The 18,304-nt window shown below is 34.6% G+C and overlaps 1 protein-coding gene across 9 annotated transcripts in view; it reads left to right on the top strand.

Moving 5' to 3' along the window:
* Nucleotides 1–18,304, top strand: part of LOC150103963 (bromodomain-containing protein 2-like) — a 539,719-nt gene that overhangs the window by 312,749 nt on the left and 208,666 nt on the right. For all 9 annotated transcript variants that reach the window (XR_016548723.1, XM_090397216.1, XM_090397208.1 and 6 more), the window contains one exon: nt 15,789–15,826. Coding sequence is in view for 8 of the 9 variants with exons in the window: in XM_090397216.1 (XP_090253342.1) it covers nt 15,789–15,826 (38 nt within the window). In the remaining variant the exon portion in view is untranslated. The remainder of the gene's footprint in view (nt 1–15,788; nt 15,827–18,304) is intronic.

Raw genomic sequence — 18,304 nt, 5'->3', positions numbered from 1 at the left:
TCTTGTGGGATAGTTTCAGCTACACTTAGGACCTGAAATAGTAAAACAACTTATGGATGTGAAGACCGATGTGCCTATTATTCTTGGTGGTCTTATACTTTGTCTACAGCCCTTGGATGTATCAGTCAACAATCCATTCAAGGACTGTGTGTGAAATTTCTATGCAGAGTGGATGAGAGCTGGCAGTTACGACCTGTCTCTGGCATGGAAGATTAAGAGACCATCATTAGGACTGTTGTGCAACTGGATTTTGAGAGGTTGGGACATGATTTCCCCACAAATAATTGCAAGAGTTTTTTTTTTTTTTTTTTAATGGCATCTCTAATCCCTTGGATGGGAGCTATTTCGATAGATGACCTTGACAATGCAAAGAAAGAGACTGCTACCGAGACTCAAAGTAGCAATAGTGAATAGGATCTTCTTGGTAAGTCAAACCCATTTTCAGTTTTTAATTCATGGCGATCTTATGATTCCGAAATTATAAAAGGGCAAACAATAATGAAATTGTTTTAATTTAATTACAGAAGCAATGTTGCTAAAGGTTTAAATACAGGATGTTTCAAAAAGAATGACCCGAGTTCAAATAATTATATTTAATAATGGAAATGTGGTACAGTTACAAAATAAATTACCAAGTATAAAGTAAGGCCTAAAGTTTCACTCACCACAATTACATTCATTAGTAATTGCATTCATTTGTGGTTCATGGTTGCAGAGATATACAATTTTCAAATCGGGACATTCTTTTTGAAACACCCTGTATGTTGCATGATGAATGTGAGTGGGTGATTCCATAAATAATGTTGATAATTAAAATTTAAATATATATATTCATTTTATAAATGTGAGCAATTAGAAATTACAATGAATATTGAGGCTTTAATTATAAACTTCAAATTAGTTTTTTCCTGAAAAACTTTACCTTCTGAAAATCCCCGCATATAAATTACACGACGATTTTTTAACTTTAATTTTTTTGGGAAAAAGTGCAAGTTATATTCAAATAAATATGGTAACTGTTGTAATAAATTTGGTATGAAAATCAGTAATAAAAAGACAATGAAAACAGGCAGAAACATTAAAAACCTCAACTGTATCTTGAATGGTGAATCTGTAGAACAAGTAAAACATTTCACCTATATAGGCACAATTTTGAGTGAAAATGTCAAATTAAATATGGAAATAGATAACAGAATTAGCATAGCTGGTATGGTATGAAGTCAGCTGAATAAATTTATATGGAATAAGGAAGAAATTAGTCAAAACAATAAATTTGCTATATATAAGACAGTGTTCAAACCAGTTTTAACTTATGGATCTGAGAGCTGGGTTAGAATAAAACATTTGAACAAAGGCTGGAGTCCTCTGATATGAGAGTTCTGAGAAAGATTAGTGGAGTCAACAGATGGCATCAATGGCAGTATCACATTAAAAATGAGGATATTAAGAAAGAACTTGCCATTGTTAGCATTCAGAAATGTGTTAGTAGAGCTAATCTCAGGTGGTATTGTCACATAAAAAGAATGGGATAGGAAAGATTAGCAAAACAGTGTTCTTTGCCAGGTTGTCAGGATAAAGATCCAGAGGAAGACCAAGATGTAGATAGATTGATACAGTAAAAAGAAATTGAGATCTGATATCATTGAAGTCCAAATTAATCTGTTATCTTGACAGATAAGAGATTAATTTGGAGGAAAATTGTTGATCGGAAGTTAGTAATGGTGTAACGTTTTTCATGTAATACTATCATAGTTATCCTGCACACCCTCTAAGGGTACATATCAGGAATTTGATGATGATGAAGAATCTGGAAATTTTATGCAAAGTTAAAAGAACAACTTTGTCTGTAACATTCTTGATGTAAGCTAGTGTGATTGCATTCTTATAATCTTGTTTAAATAAAAAGCTGTAGGAGGTGTATTAAGAATTTTGTTGATCGGCTTAGGTTCATAACCATTGAGTGCAAGATTCTGTCTCAGGTAGTGCAGTTTTTCATTCCTTTTACTTGACATGCTGGATATATTGTATGCTCTATTGTGTAATGTTTTGTTTTAATCATGCCATTTCTAGTCTTTTAATAAAATTATATATTTTTGCTGTTGGGGGGGGGGGTGATAAGTGCCTAGAACAAAAATTATATAAAAGCAGCTGATATAACCACAAGAAAGAACATATTAGTAGCAGAATTATGACAATAACTTATGTTCTTATATCCTCATATGTTCTTTCTTGTGATTATATATATAGCATTTTACTAGTACCCCTGACAACATAAGTCTGATGACTTATGAAACTTGTAGGATTATAATTGTTTAGTTTATTTTTATTAAACTCGTTATTTACCTTAAAATGTTGTCTCAATACTGGAAGCTCCCACAGAACTGCTAAGCCCCAGAAACTTACAATTTGAACTTAGTCTGTTGTTTTCTGTGTGTTTCTTTTAATTCAGTGTCCAGTCTTCACCATTCTATGCTGTGTACTGCTTTGACTACTTAGATACTGAGTGAATGAGATTGGACTGACAATTTGGGTTTTATCAAATGTTTTAATAGAACATGTTTATTAGACTTATTTTTAGATGCTTATACATATAGAATATTATTTAAAAAACTGACATATTTCCTCTAATGTAACATGGACATCATCAGGAAGAAAGATCAGCTACATTCAGAACATGAATCATAAGGATTACTTATATAACATGCTTACTAGCTCGTATCTTGGGCACAGCTGAGTCGATTAATGGTTACAGTGAAACTAATGTTCAGAAAGTTATTGATAGTTATCATCCATCAACAAGACTACAATCCAATGTGAAAAGAATTTTAATACCTGCCTTGAAGGAACATCTGAACAAAGTTCAGATTCTTCGCAAATTCAATCTATTCACTTCCTTCAAACCAGCTCGAAAACTGTCTTCATTCTTACCATCCACGAAGGATATGTTACCACCTCACTTCTTACCAGGTGTATATCAAGTATATGGCTTGTGTCATCTTTGCTACTTTGGATACTGACTGTGCTTTGAATAGAATCCAAGAATATTAAGACCATATAGTATTTTTGGAATCCAACAAGTTCAGTTTGTTGACTGGGCTTGTTGGATTCCAGCTTGTTGAACTGTTTCTTGTGTCATTGACACTAGACAGTTCTTTGGAACCAGACAAAGATTTTTCGTTCCAGCATTCAAATCTGATCATCTTTTCCTTGAGACATGGGAAATACTACAGAATAGCCTAAACCTTAACCACCAAAGTGATTACGTTAGCTATTCATAATCTTTTTATTTAGGTTATTTAATCTTAAGAAACTTTTGCAGTTCTTCCTTTGAACTATAATAGTGTAATCCTGTCAACTCTTGACCTGGTTCACAAGAGTAGGTAAGTACATGCTACTACATGACTCATTTTATGATTCATGTTATGAATGTGGTTACCTGCAGTGCCCATGTATTGGTTGAAATATATCAGTTTTAATAAAATTCTATATTTTTGCTGTCTGTTGGATTCCAGCTTGTTGAACTGTTTCTTGTGTCATTGACACTAGACAGTTCTTTGGAACCAGACAAAGATTTTTCGTTCCAGCATTCAAATCTGATCATCTTTTCCTTGAGACATGGGAAATACTACAGAATAGCCTAAACCTTAACCACCAAAGTGATTACGTTAGCTATTCATAATCTTTTTATTTAGGTTATTTAATCTTAAGAAACTTTTGCAGTTCTTCCTTTGAACTATAATAGTGTAATCCTGTCAACTCTTGACCTGGTTCACAAGAGTAGGTAAGTACATGCTACTACATGACTCATTTTATGATTCATGTTATGAATGTGGTTACCTGCAGTGCCCATGTATTGGTTGAAATATATCAGTTTTAATAAAATTCTATATTTTTGCTGTCGGGGGGAGGGGGGGGTCTGATAAACACCCTAGAACAAAAATTATATAAAAGCAGCTGATAATAATAATAATAATATAACCACAAGAAAGAACATACTAGTATAGTAGCAGAATTATGAAGGTAACTTATATTCTTATATCCTCATATGTTCTTTCTTGTTGTTATATCATTTGCTTTAATATCATCATTTTCTAAGTATTTATCTGAACCTCTCCCCTCCCCTGCAATACATGTGTAAGTGACCAAAAATAAATTTGGAACTTACCTGACCAAATTTTATTCTCTCTCAGAATAAATTTGCTATAAACTAGCAACTTGATGTTGGTATAACATAGAGAAATATAATGCATCATTGCATTGTCTGTTTAAAACACATATTGTTTGGCATCAGGGGAGTAGGTCGAACAATGACAGACTCAAGAGAATGCATGATAAGCACCATCAACATTAGAAATCATTGGAAATAACATGGCAGAGCTAACAGAGGAATGATAGCAATATCAAGTTGACATAATTAAGGTCTCCCAAATAAAGATTTTGGATAAATTACTAAATAATTGTGTATTTAGCATTGCTTGCTGCTTGAATCTCGTGTTAAAAGATTAATAGAATGGAGACAACAGAATGAAATAACTAAACACAGGTTTAATTGGTTCCAATATTTCATCTATCAAGAGACATCATGTAGGATACAATATGGGAATTGTAATAATGCACACAAACAACACAACATAAAATAAGTTGAAGAGATTAGACTGAGCCTCAAGTCCCAAGAGGGATGGATACCTTCTATGAGTGCAGCTTTGACAATTTTCTAGAGCATCTAACATTCACTGTTTCCCACTTCGGATTTTCCCACAATAATTTTTTTTCCCCCATGAAACTCTTAGATTTCGATCATCGAGTTGCTTATTCGGCTTTGAAATAACGAGGGATTTTTATCCCCTCAATTAAATAATTTACATCGCCGAAAAAACAGCCTTTTGGCTCTTTATTGTAACAATCATATTTATTAAGATATGATTGATTTTTCAAATGGGGTTGCTGATTCAAAAAAAAAAAAAAATCAGATTTGTATTTGGGGAAATGAAGCAATACAAACAGGACAAGACTTTTTTTTTTTTATGGAATCAGCAGCAGATATAAAAAACTTACCAAATCTTAATAAATACAGTTATGTGAAACTTCCCAATATGGAAACCATAATTTTTAGTCCTCCCAACTAAGAGCAAAGGCTGATTATCAGTGCAAACACTAAATAGAGTGCCTTGGTACTAGAGTCTAAGGTTCTTTATTTAGGATTTTAGGCTTATATCTTATAATAATAATTATTATTATTATTATTACAAGAGACCTCCAGGGCACCTAAAAGACATTGTGACAGGTCATTCACGCTATCTGCACTCAACATCTCCAAAAAAAAACAAGCTTTCTGATCATGCAAAACCACTCAATGAAAGAAAAATTGAGTTCTTGTCCTTTAATTCAACCGCATTCATTCTCAACTTCCATGGATGCCCACCTATCCTCACCACATCCTTCACAAAATGAAAAATTCCATCTACTGATATCCTGTATGACCCTTTCAGAAGTTTATAGATCTCGCTCATATTGTCCTTCTTTCTTCTGTGCATCCTTTCACTGTAATTGCCTCGCCTCACCAAACCAGGAGACCAGATGTATGCAAAATAGTTTAGGATTGTGGAAGTTTTTCTTCATTCTAAAGTATAGGCATTAGTTATTTCTTGGGTTGTTTTTGTGCATTATTACAAGCTGTGTATTGAATTCCATGTGGTTTCTTTGTCAGAGATAAATTTCGGAATTATTGTTCCTTTAAATGAACTAATGAATGATATATTTGGAGAGTCGGTCAGAGAAAGGAAGGCATAACTGTAGTATTTGACATGAAACACGAAAATAAACTTCTAGAATGGAACAAAATTTGAAGTATAGTGGTGTAGGTAAACTTCAGAATGAGTAATTAAATAATGAGACTTCATTGTTCCTAAAATTCCTCAGAAGATTCTGATTTGGATTGTTAAAATAAGTGAGTAATAAGATGCCTATAGAAAAGCTGTACAAAACACTAGTTATGTAGTATTAATGTGATACAGATCAGGATATGCCTTATATACTTAAGTTGTAAGTTGAATATAAGAATTGTCAATGTACAGGAAGAGAGTTTGATGTAAAATCAGGAGTGAATGAAATCTCTCTAACATCATCTTTATGGTTAACATTATGAAGGAAATTGGCATTAAATATAATATCAGAATTTTAGATATTAAGCTCAGTTCTTTACTTTATGCATATGATGATCTTATGCTTCTAAATAAATTCAGTGCTCTCTATTACTAAAATTGATAACTGCTTTAGAAATTTTCTATGAAACACTGTATTAAAAATACAAAACCCTTTACAAATAGGCAATAAAATAGAAAAACCTCAACTGCATTCTGAATGGTGACAAGCAGATAAAATATTTCATCTATTTTGGTATTTTTTTTTTTTTTTTGAGAGGGGGAGGTGGCAAGTAAGTATGGAAAATGTTTATACTGTAAACAAGGCTAGTATAGTGAGGAGTTTTGTTTTAATATCATTGTCAAACAACAGGCTGCAATGCCAACAGCAAAATGATGTGTGGGCTGAGTTAATGAGTAAAGTAATCTATCTGTTAATATTTTTTTTGAAGGGCTAGAGGGGAAGAATGTTAGGCAGTTGTTGCTTGTGTTGCTGTTTATCAGGAATGAGAGCATGATGGATGCCAGTCCTGCTGAACAGCACCTATGGAAATATCTGTATTTACATGGGTGCTGATATGTATGAGACAGTGGCTGATAGGTATAAGTGTCATCATCCAAACTGCTCTCTTCTGAACAGTATCAAAATTTTTAGAGAAATTTTAGATCACCACTCGAAATGTTTTGCAGATATGGGATTTAACATCCTGGGGGGGAAAAAAAAAAGGATGCTAAATTTTATGGAGGCTGATGATACTATAAAAGCAATGTGTTTGGTCAGGAAAGGCTAGGTGTAAATGTGTGTCATTCCAAGAAGAGAAGTTTGGTCTTGCTGTTAAGTTGAGCATTGAAAATGACTAGATTGTTATCTCCCCATGGAAGGATTGTGTGAAAATCAGCATTTAGGATACTTATTGTGGATGATCCTGATGCTTGAAATGTTTGAGCACTACAAGGTTTGTTGCATGAGTGGAGAGTACTCTCAGAGAAGAGGGAAGGTAGAATAAGAGTCCTAAGAAACACTTGCATTACCCAGAAAATCTGAAGAGAGAGAGGGAACACACTCTGCCATTACATGCAGCAAATGGCAATCCCCTCTTTGCAACTAGATTGCAAAGAGAGAAAGGGCAGAGGCAGCAATTTGCTGAGAAGCCCTCAATGCCAAACATCTATCAAATTCATTGAGAGTATAGGTTTCTCCTCACCTTACCATTGCATGTGTCCAGAGGGTGGTAATGTAGGAGAAAATCTGCTGTGGATTTGAATTGACAAAATCCATATTGGTGCTCACCGATCAGTGATGTTTCTCCAAATGTCAAAGCAGTTGAGTGTTAATGATCTTCTCCATTTGCACAACCATTGAGTGGGTCTAAATCACTTTGATAGACACCTATCATTCCCTCCCCCCTCCCCCCCCCCACTTTTTTAATCACTTGTATCAGAACTGATGAATAACGAACGTGTTAGTTCAGGAGCTCATATCTTTTGAGTACAATAGGTAGAATACTATCAGGGCCAGATGCTTTTTTATTATCTAGGTTGATCAAGATTCTTCCAATGATAGGAGATAATTTGCCTTCATTATCTATGCAGGAGGTCAACTTTGTCTTTAGGTGGATATTGCGATACTACCGTCTGGATGAGAGAGATCAGAATACAGATGAACAAAAGTTGTGCCCAACTGCTTTTACAAGAGATCAGAAACACGATTGCCATTTGGCACATGCAAGTTTTCTGCATTCAGTCCTCCTCTAAAAATCAGAGGTTGCTCTGGTAACAATGGGTTTGCAAGCATTATTACCTTCTGTATAGGCTCTAAATGCTGGAGTTTGTTTCAAGCAACTTCTCTTATGTATATAAAGAGATATGTATATCCCATATGTATATAAAGAGAGAGAGTTCTCTCTCTCTCTTTATATACATATGGGACTATGCTGCACACTTCTTGGAATACCATGGTTTGGGTATTGGGTTAGACTTGTGAAGAGAACAGGGTATGAAGACCCTCATTCCAACATGATAATTTCTGAAACTAGATCTCAACAAATACAAAAAACAAATATTGTTTCTAGATCCAGATCGAGTTCTGGATCTAGAAACAGTAGTTTGACAATGGAAAGGAGGAGTAAAAGTTTTAGAGATCTTTCCACTTGGCATTGTTATTATGGTGCTTTGATAGAACACAAGGTTGTGAATTGTTGGGGGAGAGAGAGGTTGTTCTGCTGCAGATAAAAGATGAAATTGAGATGGGATTAACCAAGATGAGTAGTCACCTTAACAGCATACTTGGAAGGAGGGCTGTTAAGGTCCAGAATGTTGGGTGAGTGAGAAGAATGATTGTCAGGAATTCTGGTTAGGAAAGAACAGTTTTCTTTAGATCAATCACTGCATATAGTAGTGACCTAAAGTTGTCTTGCAGGTTGGTCATTGAAATTGGAGGGAAAAAAAAGGAGGCAGTCACAGGTTGTGGACATTAAATTAAAGTCACCAAGGAAGATGATTTCCTTGTTAAGCTGATTGGATTCAGGAAATCAATTTCAACAATAAGAAATCTGTTATCACCCATCTTCCCAATTGTACCCTTTTCTTTTTTTCTCAGTTAACAGAAAACCCACCTGCACTGGTAGATCATACGTAAACTTTCCTATGATCACCTCCTCTCAACATTATGGTATTATCAAAACCCTTATCAACAGACCCTCCAACTTCTCTTCCACCTAGGCTTTCCTTTTAGCTGAACTCTCCTTTATTTGTGAGACCTTCCTATTCAATGGTTACGATCTCCCCCCCCCCCCCAAAATTAGCTTTTCATCCCATCATTTTGCATCCACCTCAACATACAGATGACAATAATGCTGTTACTATTCCTTATATCAGGTGCACCCCAGATCTTTCCGTCTCCCTTACTGCTTAATTCTCCACCTAGTTTTTATTTTTTATTATTATTATTATAACTTCACCCGGGATACTTTCCCCTCTCAGGCAAAAGCAATTTGGGTGAAGTTATAATATTATTTCATCCAAACAGAAATAATTATAAAGGTATTTATTTTTTAACATTTGCATTATTATAATCACACTCATTGTTTTCATTACAAATATTTGATCCTCATGCAGAAACCTGTTCTCTCTCATAGTTATCGCAATCATTTTCAGATTCCTTCACTCTTTTCTGTTGCTCATTTCAAACATCCCATTTTAACAGTGATAGATGTTAAAGGGTACAAGAAATACAAAAGAGAGATATTAGTATTACATAAATACTTTCAATTATTATTAGACATCACTTCTAGATTTGTAAATAACTCCTAAAAAAAGTAAGAATATTATCCACATGCACATAACCTGGACATCTATCAGAACTTGCAACACAAACATGATTAGATGTGTATCGATGCAAATTGCAGGGAAGCATTCACTAAGGATCCTTATAGTTTAAAATACAGATAATTCTGAAATTGAGTGGAGTGGCGTCAGGACCACATGGTTCCGACTATTTAAATGTCAACATTCAATCCAAGTGATTTGAACATAACATTTGTCCTAGTAGAGGTCAATCAATACATGCCAAGTGACACATTTCGTTTGAAACTTCCATAGATTTTTTTTATTTTAAAAGACTGTTTGCATACATGGTGGGTATGTGCACCACACTTTAGAAACATTACTCTTGGTTTTAACTTTAAGCTTTTTTTTAATGTGGTGAAGGAAGGAAGAAGGGGGATAGTGTTGATTAGCATGATGTTCCAGTTTTGTTCTACATAAATTTGCAAGTTGCATCCTTGTATATGTTTACAATTGATTTAAAAAAATAAAAATAAAAGGGAATAATTTCAGTAACAAAGAACAACTGTTAAAATAGAATTGCACACAGTGATTTTTGTTGCAGTCCATAACCATTGAATAGGAATTCCAGATTTTTCAGAAAACAGACAGTTAACACTAATAAATTTCTTTTTTATATGAATTTGCTTTGACTGGAATCATTAGGAATTACATATCCTGCCATCACTTGAACAAGTTCGTGATCTTGTGGAAACATATCCTAGGGAATATCATTGTTTATTATTTTTATTTTTTATTTTCAGGCCTCCATGGAGTCAAGAGACTCATCGTGGGAGGGCCTTCTTAGGAAACACAAAGTCTATTATACCACTCCTTGAACTCACTGACCGTTCTTGCTCTCACCACTCTCTCAATGCACTCCACACAAAGAAACCACTCCTCACCCTCTTGCTCACAGCTTCCTTTTGTAACTTCCAGGGATAGCCCCTTGTCATCGCTCCTCTCCTTCCCGTTGTTCCACCAAGCGAAAGAACTCCCCAATGTCCACCCTGTAACTGCCTCTCAACAGTTTAAAAGTCTCGATTGTATTACCTTTCCTTCTTCTATTCACCAAACTCTGCAGTCCACATTCTCTCATCCGATCCTCATAACTAACATTGAATAGTCCTGAAATGATCTTTGTTATTTGCCTCTACCCTTTTCACAGTTCATTTATCCCCTTCATACCCTGGGGACCAAATCTGAGATCTGATCAGGGTCTTATACAGTGGAATGACTCCAGTACAGCTCCTCCCATCGATGGATCCCAAACTATTGTTAATAGTGCTGTTTTCAAACTGTCCCTTGATACAATATCACTGTAATAATGACACTGTATTTCCTGTTTAAAATAGGAAATAATCTAGCATTCAGCTAGATAAAAATGGGGGGAACAACTAAAAAAATAAACAAATATAAAGTTACATGACTTTGGCATTGTGAATTAATATTAGTTTTTGCAACAGCCAGAAAAGATATACCATATTTTTTGATAGATAACGTGCACCCTGAACATTTTCATCACTCCTTTTGATGTATAGATAATGCGCATTCATCAACTAGCAGTAGAATTAGGAAGTACAGACAGAGGACGGAGGAATTCTTTAAAAGCACGTGCATTGCTAGTAGCAGTGGTCAATTATTCCATACATCCGGTTTTAAAATATTTCATAAAGTATATCATTATTTGTTTATATTTTGTTATTAGATCTGAATTACCCATGGAAAACAGAAGTACTTGGAGAAAATCCTACACAGCGCAGTTCAAGCTTGAAGTGGTAGAAGTAGCAAAGGAAAAAGGGAATCGTGAAACTGGTAGATTGTTCAGTGTTGGAGAAAGTAGTGTTTGTGAATGGCGAAAGGCTGAAACAGTCCTGAAATGTTTACATATGAAAAAAACCGTTTGAGGTTGTTAGTGAAAGAGCTAGAGGTATGAGAATATCTACTGTCCATGTGTTGCAGGAATTGAAAAGAATTGCGCAAAATGATAGTATAAAGGATTTCAAGGCCTACCCATCTTGGGTTTTTGGATTTATGAAGAGAAACAATTTAAGTGTGCACTCCTCCACTAGTGTTGGACAAAATATGGCGTGCGACTGGGAAGCGAAACTAGCTAAATTTTGTTTGTTTCTGAGTGAAAACTTGTGTGGGGTTGATGCTTATCACTTTGGGAATATGGATGAGGTTCGCATAAGTTTTGACATGCCTAGTTCTAGGACTGTGAATCTGAAGGGACCAAAAGAGGTTTCAGTTGCTACAACAGGGCACGAAAGGTCTAACTTTACTGTGGTTCTCTGCGTAACTGCAGATGGTTCCAAACTGCCACCAATCGTGATTTTTCAAAAGAAAGACTGTTCCAAAAGGTTGTTATTCCAAAGATATTATTATTACAGCTAATGATAAGTTGGATAAATTCCGAGGTTATGAAATTTTAGTTGGAGATTGTGGGATGAAAGAGAAAAATGCTATTTTTCAACCCAAAATCTTTGTTAGTGTTGGATTCGTATAGGGAACACACATGACGGCAGAAGTTAAAACAATCGTAAGTATTCCAAATTGGCCATCATTCCAGGTGGTTTAACAAAAACTCTCTAACCCCTTGATCTTGCAGTAAATAAGCCATTCAAAGACAATTTGCGGGCTAAGTGGGAAGACTGGATGATGAATGGCATCCATGAATATAACAAAACAGGGCAGATGAAAAGAATGTCATAATAAAGATATAGTTACGTGGATTGTAGAAAGTTGGGCTGCTGTAAGTGAAAACTGTGTTAGAAATGGTTTCATTAAATCATAAGGGAATGCAGTAGTGTCCGGTGACAATGATTATGAAGCTGAAGAAATACCAAATGAAATTTTTAACGCAAGTGATTCTTTCAATATTGAGTCTAATGAAGAATTTTTTGGATTTAAATAGTGTAATGTTCAATAAATATTAAGTAATACTTCTACCTTAGTTTTGTTATTACATTTGATTTACCTCTCATACCTTTCAAATGTATACCATGCACATTCATTTTTAATGAATTTAGACTTTTTTGTATTGATAACACGTGCATTATCTATCGAAAAATACGGTAATAGAAATTTCATCAGTATACTTTAACAGACCCTATCCAATGAAGCATGGTGGCCTTGTCTGTGAAGATGACTTGGACTCAACCAGAAATCCAGAAAACAGTTCCAACAGGGAATTTGTACAGAGTTATAACAAGTAAATTAGAGATGTGTCTAAAAAAAAAAATTAAAAAAAAAACAAAAGTGCAAGAAAGGAATATGTTAATGGAGGGTGGGCAGAGTTTTTTTTTTTGGGGGGGGGGGGAATAGAATGGGGTACAAACGAGAATTGAAATAAGCAGTATTAAATTGTATACCGGAGGGGGGGGGGGTAATCAGGTAGGAGTAAGGTGGGTGAGTGATATCATTGAACACGAGCTGCAGAAGAAAATTCTGTGGAGGGTATATAAAAAGAAAGATGACCAGCATGACAAAGGAAGGGTAAATCAGATTATGAGAAGAATCTAGCCAAATAGGCCAAAGGAAATCCCAAAGAGTACTTTCATTATGCAGCTAGTAAGAGGAAGAATGACAATGTAAGACACAGGTTAGCAAACTTTTTTCTGAGAAGGGTCAGATATTAAATATTTTATGAATCCTGGCCCAAGAGATAAAATAATTGTGGATATCAAATATATAAGATAGAAAATAAAATGTATGCAATTTAAAAAAATAAATAAATAAAGAATATAATAGTTACAGATTTTTGAGAAATTAGTGAGGAGGATGGAATTTGTTTTTTTTTGAGACATAATTTTGCTTAATTGGAGTTCAAACTTAGTGTTCCCGATAATCAACATTGATTGCAAATGCTCATCAGATAACCCATTTGTAACGAGGATTTATACATTTCCTTTTCACAAATGTCTTTTCTGAGCTACCAAATTTGAATATAAAGAAAGCTACTTATGTAAACTTGTGGTACGTGAGAACAAAGAAATGGATCACTCAAAACACTATGAAGTCAGCAGCATCAGTTGTAATACACAGCAATGAGAGTGCTATATACAGTCACTTTTACACCTATATGTGCCATGAAAGTGGCCTTAGCAAAAGCAAATGGCACATTAACACTACTCTATACTAAAACAATAATTTAATTATTCTGTTGAGAAATTCATTCAAAAAGAAATCAAGTTGTGAAGAAATGAAAGAAATTCTATGTTCTTGGCAAAGTCCTCTCATGACTTTTGTTTAGCTAGTTTTACACAGTGTTTAACTTTGTTACATTTGTCTCTGTATTCTCCAAGAGCACCAACTGACTTTTGCCAGAAACTTTTGATATGCTTGCTTCTTTTCCTTCGCTGCCTCTTTAACTTCCTGTGTCCACCATGGAGTTCTGATTTTTCTATCCTTGCAGACTACCTCACCACATGCCTCTCTGGCTGAATCAATCAGGATTTTCTTCAAGGGTTGCCACTGAATCTCCGTTTGGTTCCTGTTCTCAAACTCTTTCATTTTTTCTTCAATAATCTTTGTGTATTTTAGTCTACAGTTCACATCTGAAAGCTACTCAACTTTTATTCGCTTTAAAACTTTCTTACATGTTATTCTTTTCAATATGAAATTCAATTTTATCCTGCTCAAGACTAAATAGTGATCACTTCCAATTTCAAATCCTCTGTACACTCTGGTTTCCTGCACCAGGGAGAAAACATCACTATCAACAATAACATAGTCAATGAGACTTTTCTTATTCCTTGCCTCTTCTCTCCATGTGAATTTGTGCACATTTTTATGTTGGAACATGGTGTTAGTAATAACCAGTCGATGTCCTGAGCAGAAATCCAACAGGTATTTGCCATTATTATTAGCTTTGCTCTTTTCTCCAAATTTTCCCAAAATATTTTTGTATGTCTGACAATCACTTCCTACTCTGCTATTTAGATCCCCAACAAGGACCAACTTTTCCTGTTTCATTGTGTCAGTTGCTTTTTCTAAAGCATTAAAAAATTCCTCCACTCTTCTACCTTAGTAGAACCTATGGTCCCACATAAGGTTCTACTAAGGTAGAAGACAAGTCTCATTGTCCAATTCCCCATTCTGATATTAGCCCACATCACTCTACTTGAGACTGCCTGCCATTCAAGAAGATTAGCCTCGTATTTTGTGTTGAATACTATGGCTACTCCTTCTTTTCCTTGATTGTCATTGCCTGAATATAACATTTTGTATTTATTGTTCAGAAAGATCTCACCAGTTTTTGTCTTTTTTTGTTTCAGTCACCTCTATTATGTCGATCTGGTAAGTATCTAATTCCTCAGCTAGCTCCATTTCTTTGCCATTCAGGCTTCTTATGTTGATAGTACCGATCTTTAACTCTGGTGATGTTGAGTTGGAGTGTGCTTTCAGATTTGTTCCAGTAGCTGACTTTTCACTGTTCACCCTGGTTCCCTGGCGAAAACAATGGGGGCCTTGTTTTACCGGGTGATGCCCCCAGCCGGCATGAACTTTTGTCATATTTTACCATCATTTTCTATATTGGTTTAAGCCAATAAGAATACAATTTAGTCGTCTAAATCCCAAATTGCCAACCCATCCTCGTTTGTTCAGTATGCAAGTAGATACCCAACAGGGTGCACCACGAGAAGGTGAGGATTGGACATTAGGTCAGAAGCCCTGGTCGGTTCTCCACATTCCTTTAAAGGCTCTGTGGAAGTCTCCTCTCAGTTATACAGCTTTGACCCTTAAGCATAGAGATAATTAATAGTGCATTTAAGCATACAGATAATTAATAGTTGACAGCATATTTATTAATATATGTATATGTAGATAATATTTAATAACCATTATATATATATATATATATATATATATATATATATATATATCAGATCTAGTTCTCTAAAATTACTCTAAGTGAAAATAACTTGAAATAATAGTAATTTACATCTCTGTTAATTTTGGTGAAGAAACAGCAAGTCTCACAGTGGTGATCTGTGTAGATTTCCTGTAATTAATTATGATGGTTAAGCCAAGATAATGTGAGCAAACTGCTGATCAAAATTTTTTCACTAGTGTAAACTGTCTAAGCTTAGGAAATTGCAAAAGGGTGGTTCATCAACCAATTGTGCATTTACTCAGCTCAATTTTAAATGTTTATAAAACTGTTTTATAAACATATAATACAGATTTATTATTATAACTGCCTTTGCAGTTATTTCTACAAGGTTACTAAATGAAGTTACTTTAAAAAGTTGTGTAAATATGTATGGTTGTCTCATGTCTTTTAAATATTTATCTAATAACTATTTTTCTGTTACATAGAAAATCATCCAAAGAAAACAAAACACCAGGAGAGTCAGGTAAGATCTTGTTATTTATTTTTGTTTAAATTTCTATAAATTTGTCATCAGTTTCCTAATATGAGGGTGGTCTGAAAAGTTCTCTGCTTTGACCATGGATGGCAACACTATCAGCATGCTTTTTTTTTTCTAAGTTGGTATATCTTTCATAAGCATCTATGTGAAATTGCAAGTCATTCTATCAAGTAGTTTGTTTTATATAGCTGTCTGAAGCAAAAGTGTTGTCTTGTATCCCTTGAAATGGATAAAATTGAGTATCGTGCGATTATAAAATTCTTTATAAAAGGTTTAAAACCAAAAGAAATTCATTTGAAGTTCATAAAAGTTTATGGACATTCTTTTCCTTTATTTTTGACAATTTTGAAATGTGCTGCTGAGTTTAAACGTGGCCATACCAGCTTGAAATTCATCCATTTGAAGGACGTCCAAAAAGTGTAAGAACAACAGATATCATTGATCAAGTGCACGATATGGTATTGGATGACCGGCGAGTCAAAGTACGTGAAATTGCTGAGACTATAGGCATTTCAAAAGAATGTGTAAGATATATTTTGCATGAAGAATTGCAAATGAAAGAGCTTTGTGCACTATGGGTGCCACGCTTGCTCACAGCAGATCAAAAATGCATTTGCATGAAAATCTCTGAACAGTGCTTGGAGTGTTATAACAAGAATAAAACTGATTTTGTGCATCGATTTATTACTATGGATGAGACACGGATTCACCATTACACAGCAGAATCCAAGCACCAGTCAAAACACTGGACAGAAGCCGGTTGATCAGCGCCAAAGAAGACAAAGTCTGTTCATCAGCAGGAAAGGTCATGTCATCGGTATTTTGGGATGCTAAAGGCATTTTGTTTATTAATTATCTTGAAAAGGGTAATACAATAAACGCGGAATATTATTCCGATCTTTTAGCCAGACGAGACGAAAAAATTCGTGAGAAAAGATCCGTTTTGCAGAAGAAAAAAATCATCTTTCATCAGGACGATGCACCTGCCCACAAAGGTGTTTTGGCAATGGGAAAGGAAAATTAAGGGATCTGCACTATGATTTGTTAGAAAATCCACCCTATTCCCCAGATTTGTCTCTCTCTGACTTCTATCTCTTCCCTAAACTAAAACTCTTCCTCACTGGTGAGCGTTTTTCTTTGAATCAAGAGGTGATTGCAGCTGTAAAGGAGAATTTTGCAGATCTTACCGAGAACCACTACAAGGATGGGGTAATGGTGCTGGAGCATTGCTGGAATAAATGCATTAGTCTTAAGGGATATTATGTTGAAAAATGAAAATAATTTTTAAATTATAAATTCGTTTTTTCATTGTTAGGCAAAAAATATTTTAGACCACCTTCATATGTATCCTCAAGATAGGTGTTAAGGCTACTATGACAGCACTACATGATTAAGTTTACATTATTATTAATATCCTATCCACAATTTTCCTCCAAATTAGTCTATTACTGTATTTACTCGAATATAACTTGCTCTCACATATATCTCACACCCCTGATTTTATTTTTGAAAAAAAAAGAAATGAGAAAGTTTGACATATAGTTCACACACGAAAAAAGTTTACAACTTTATGAAATAAATAGTGAATGTTGTTACAGCAGTTTCAGATATTTTAGAATTTGGTTGAAGTGAATCAGCATTTCAACTCAGCAATCGTTGGCTTGCCTTTGTCGTTGAGTTGCATGATCTTTTGTTAATACCGCACCAATCTCTATACATAGAGGAAATGTGGAAGTGAGAGCATTGACTTCTGCTTGATCTTGGATTGCATGGAGGTAGATTAAGAGACCATCATTAGAACTGTTGTGCAACTGGATTTTGAGAGCTTGGGCATAATTTCACCAGAAATAATTAATTTAATTACAGAAGCATTGTCGCTAAAAGATTTAAATATATCGTGTAATGAAGGTGACCAGCCAATCTTGTAAATAACTGATAATTAAAATGCATTCATTTTATAAATAATGTGAGCAATTATAATGAATATGAAGAAATTAATTATAAACATCAATTTAGTTTCTTCCTGAAAAACTTTAGTTTCCAAAAATCCTTGCATATATCTCGCACCACGATTTTTTAACTTTAATTTTGAGGAAAAAAGTGCTAGTTATGTTCACCTGAATAGGGTACTTGTCAGCACTTCTGACTAAATCAGTCCACCTATACCTTGAACAAGTGGATAGGCTTATGTGTTCGTCGCACATGTTGAATTGGATTTAAACGGTATTGATGCGAACACAGATTGATAAGAAAATAACTATTTATTAACTTAAAAGCTAATATTTTGCTGGTATTTTATCCAGCATCTTCAGAGCACACAAACAAAGTTTGTTTACAAATGTAAGACAACCACAATTCGGTGTAACAGTGGGGCTAGTATAAGTAATTGCAGCATGCAACACAAGACTAAAGTCCTAATACAGCACCATCTAAGTTTTAAAAAAAAAAAAAAAAACAGTAGTC

This window comes from Typopeltis vanoorti, chromosome 8, assembly GCF_054136105.1.
Source record: "Typopeltis vanoorti isolate ZY-2024b chromosome 8, IOZ_Tvanoo_1.0, whole genome shotgun sequence".
In the NCBI taxonomy this organism is placed as follows: Eukaryota; Metazoa; Arthropoda; class Arachnida; order Uropygi; family Thelyphonidae; genus Typopeltis; species Typopeltis vanoorti.
Note: the sequence above shows the minus strand (reverse complement) of the source record. Positions and strands in the feature narration are given on the sequence as shown.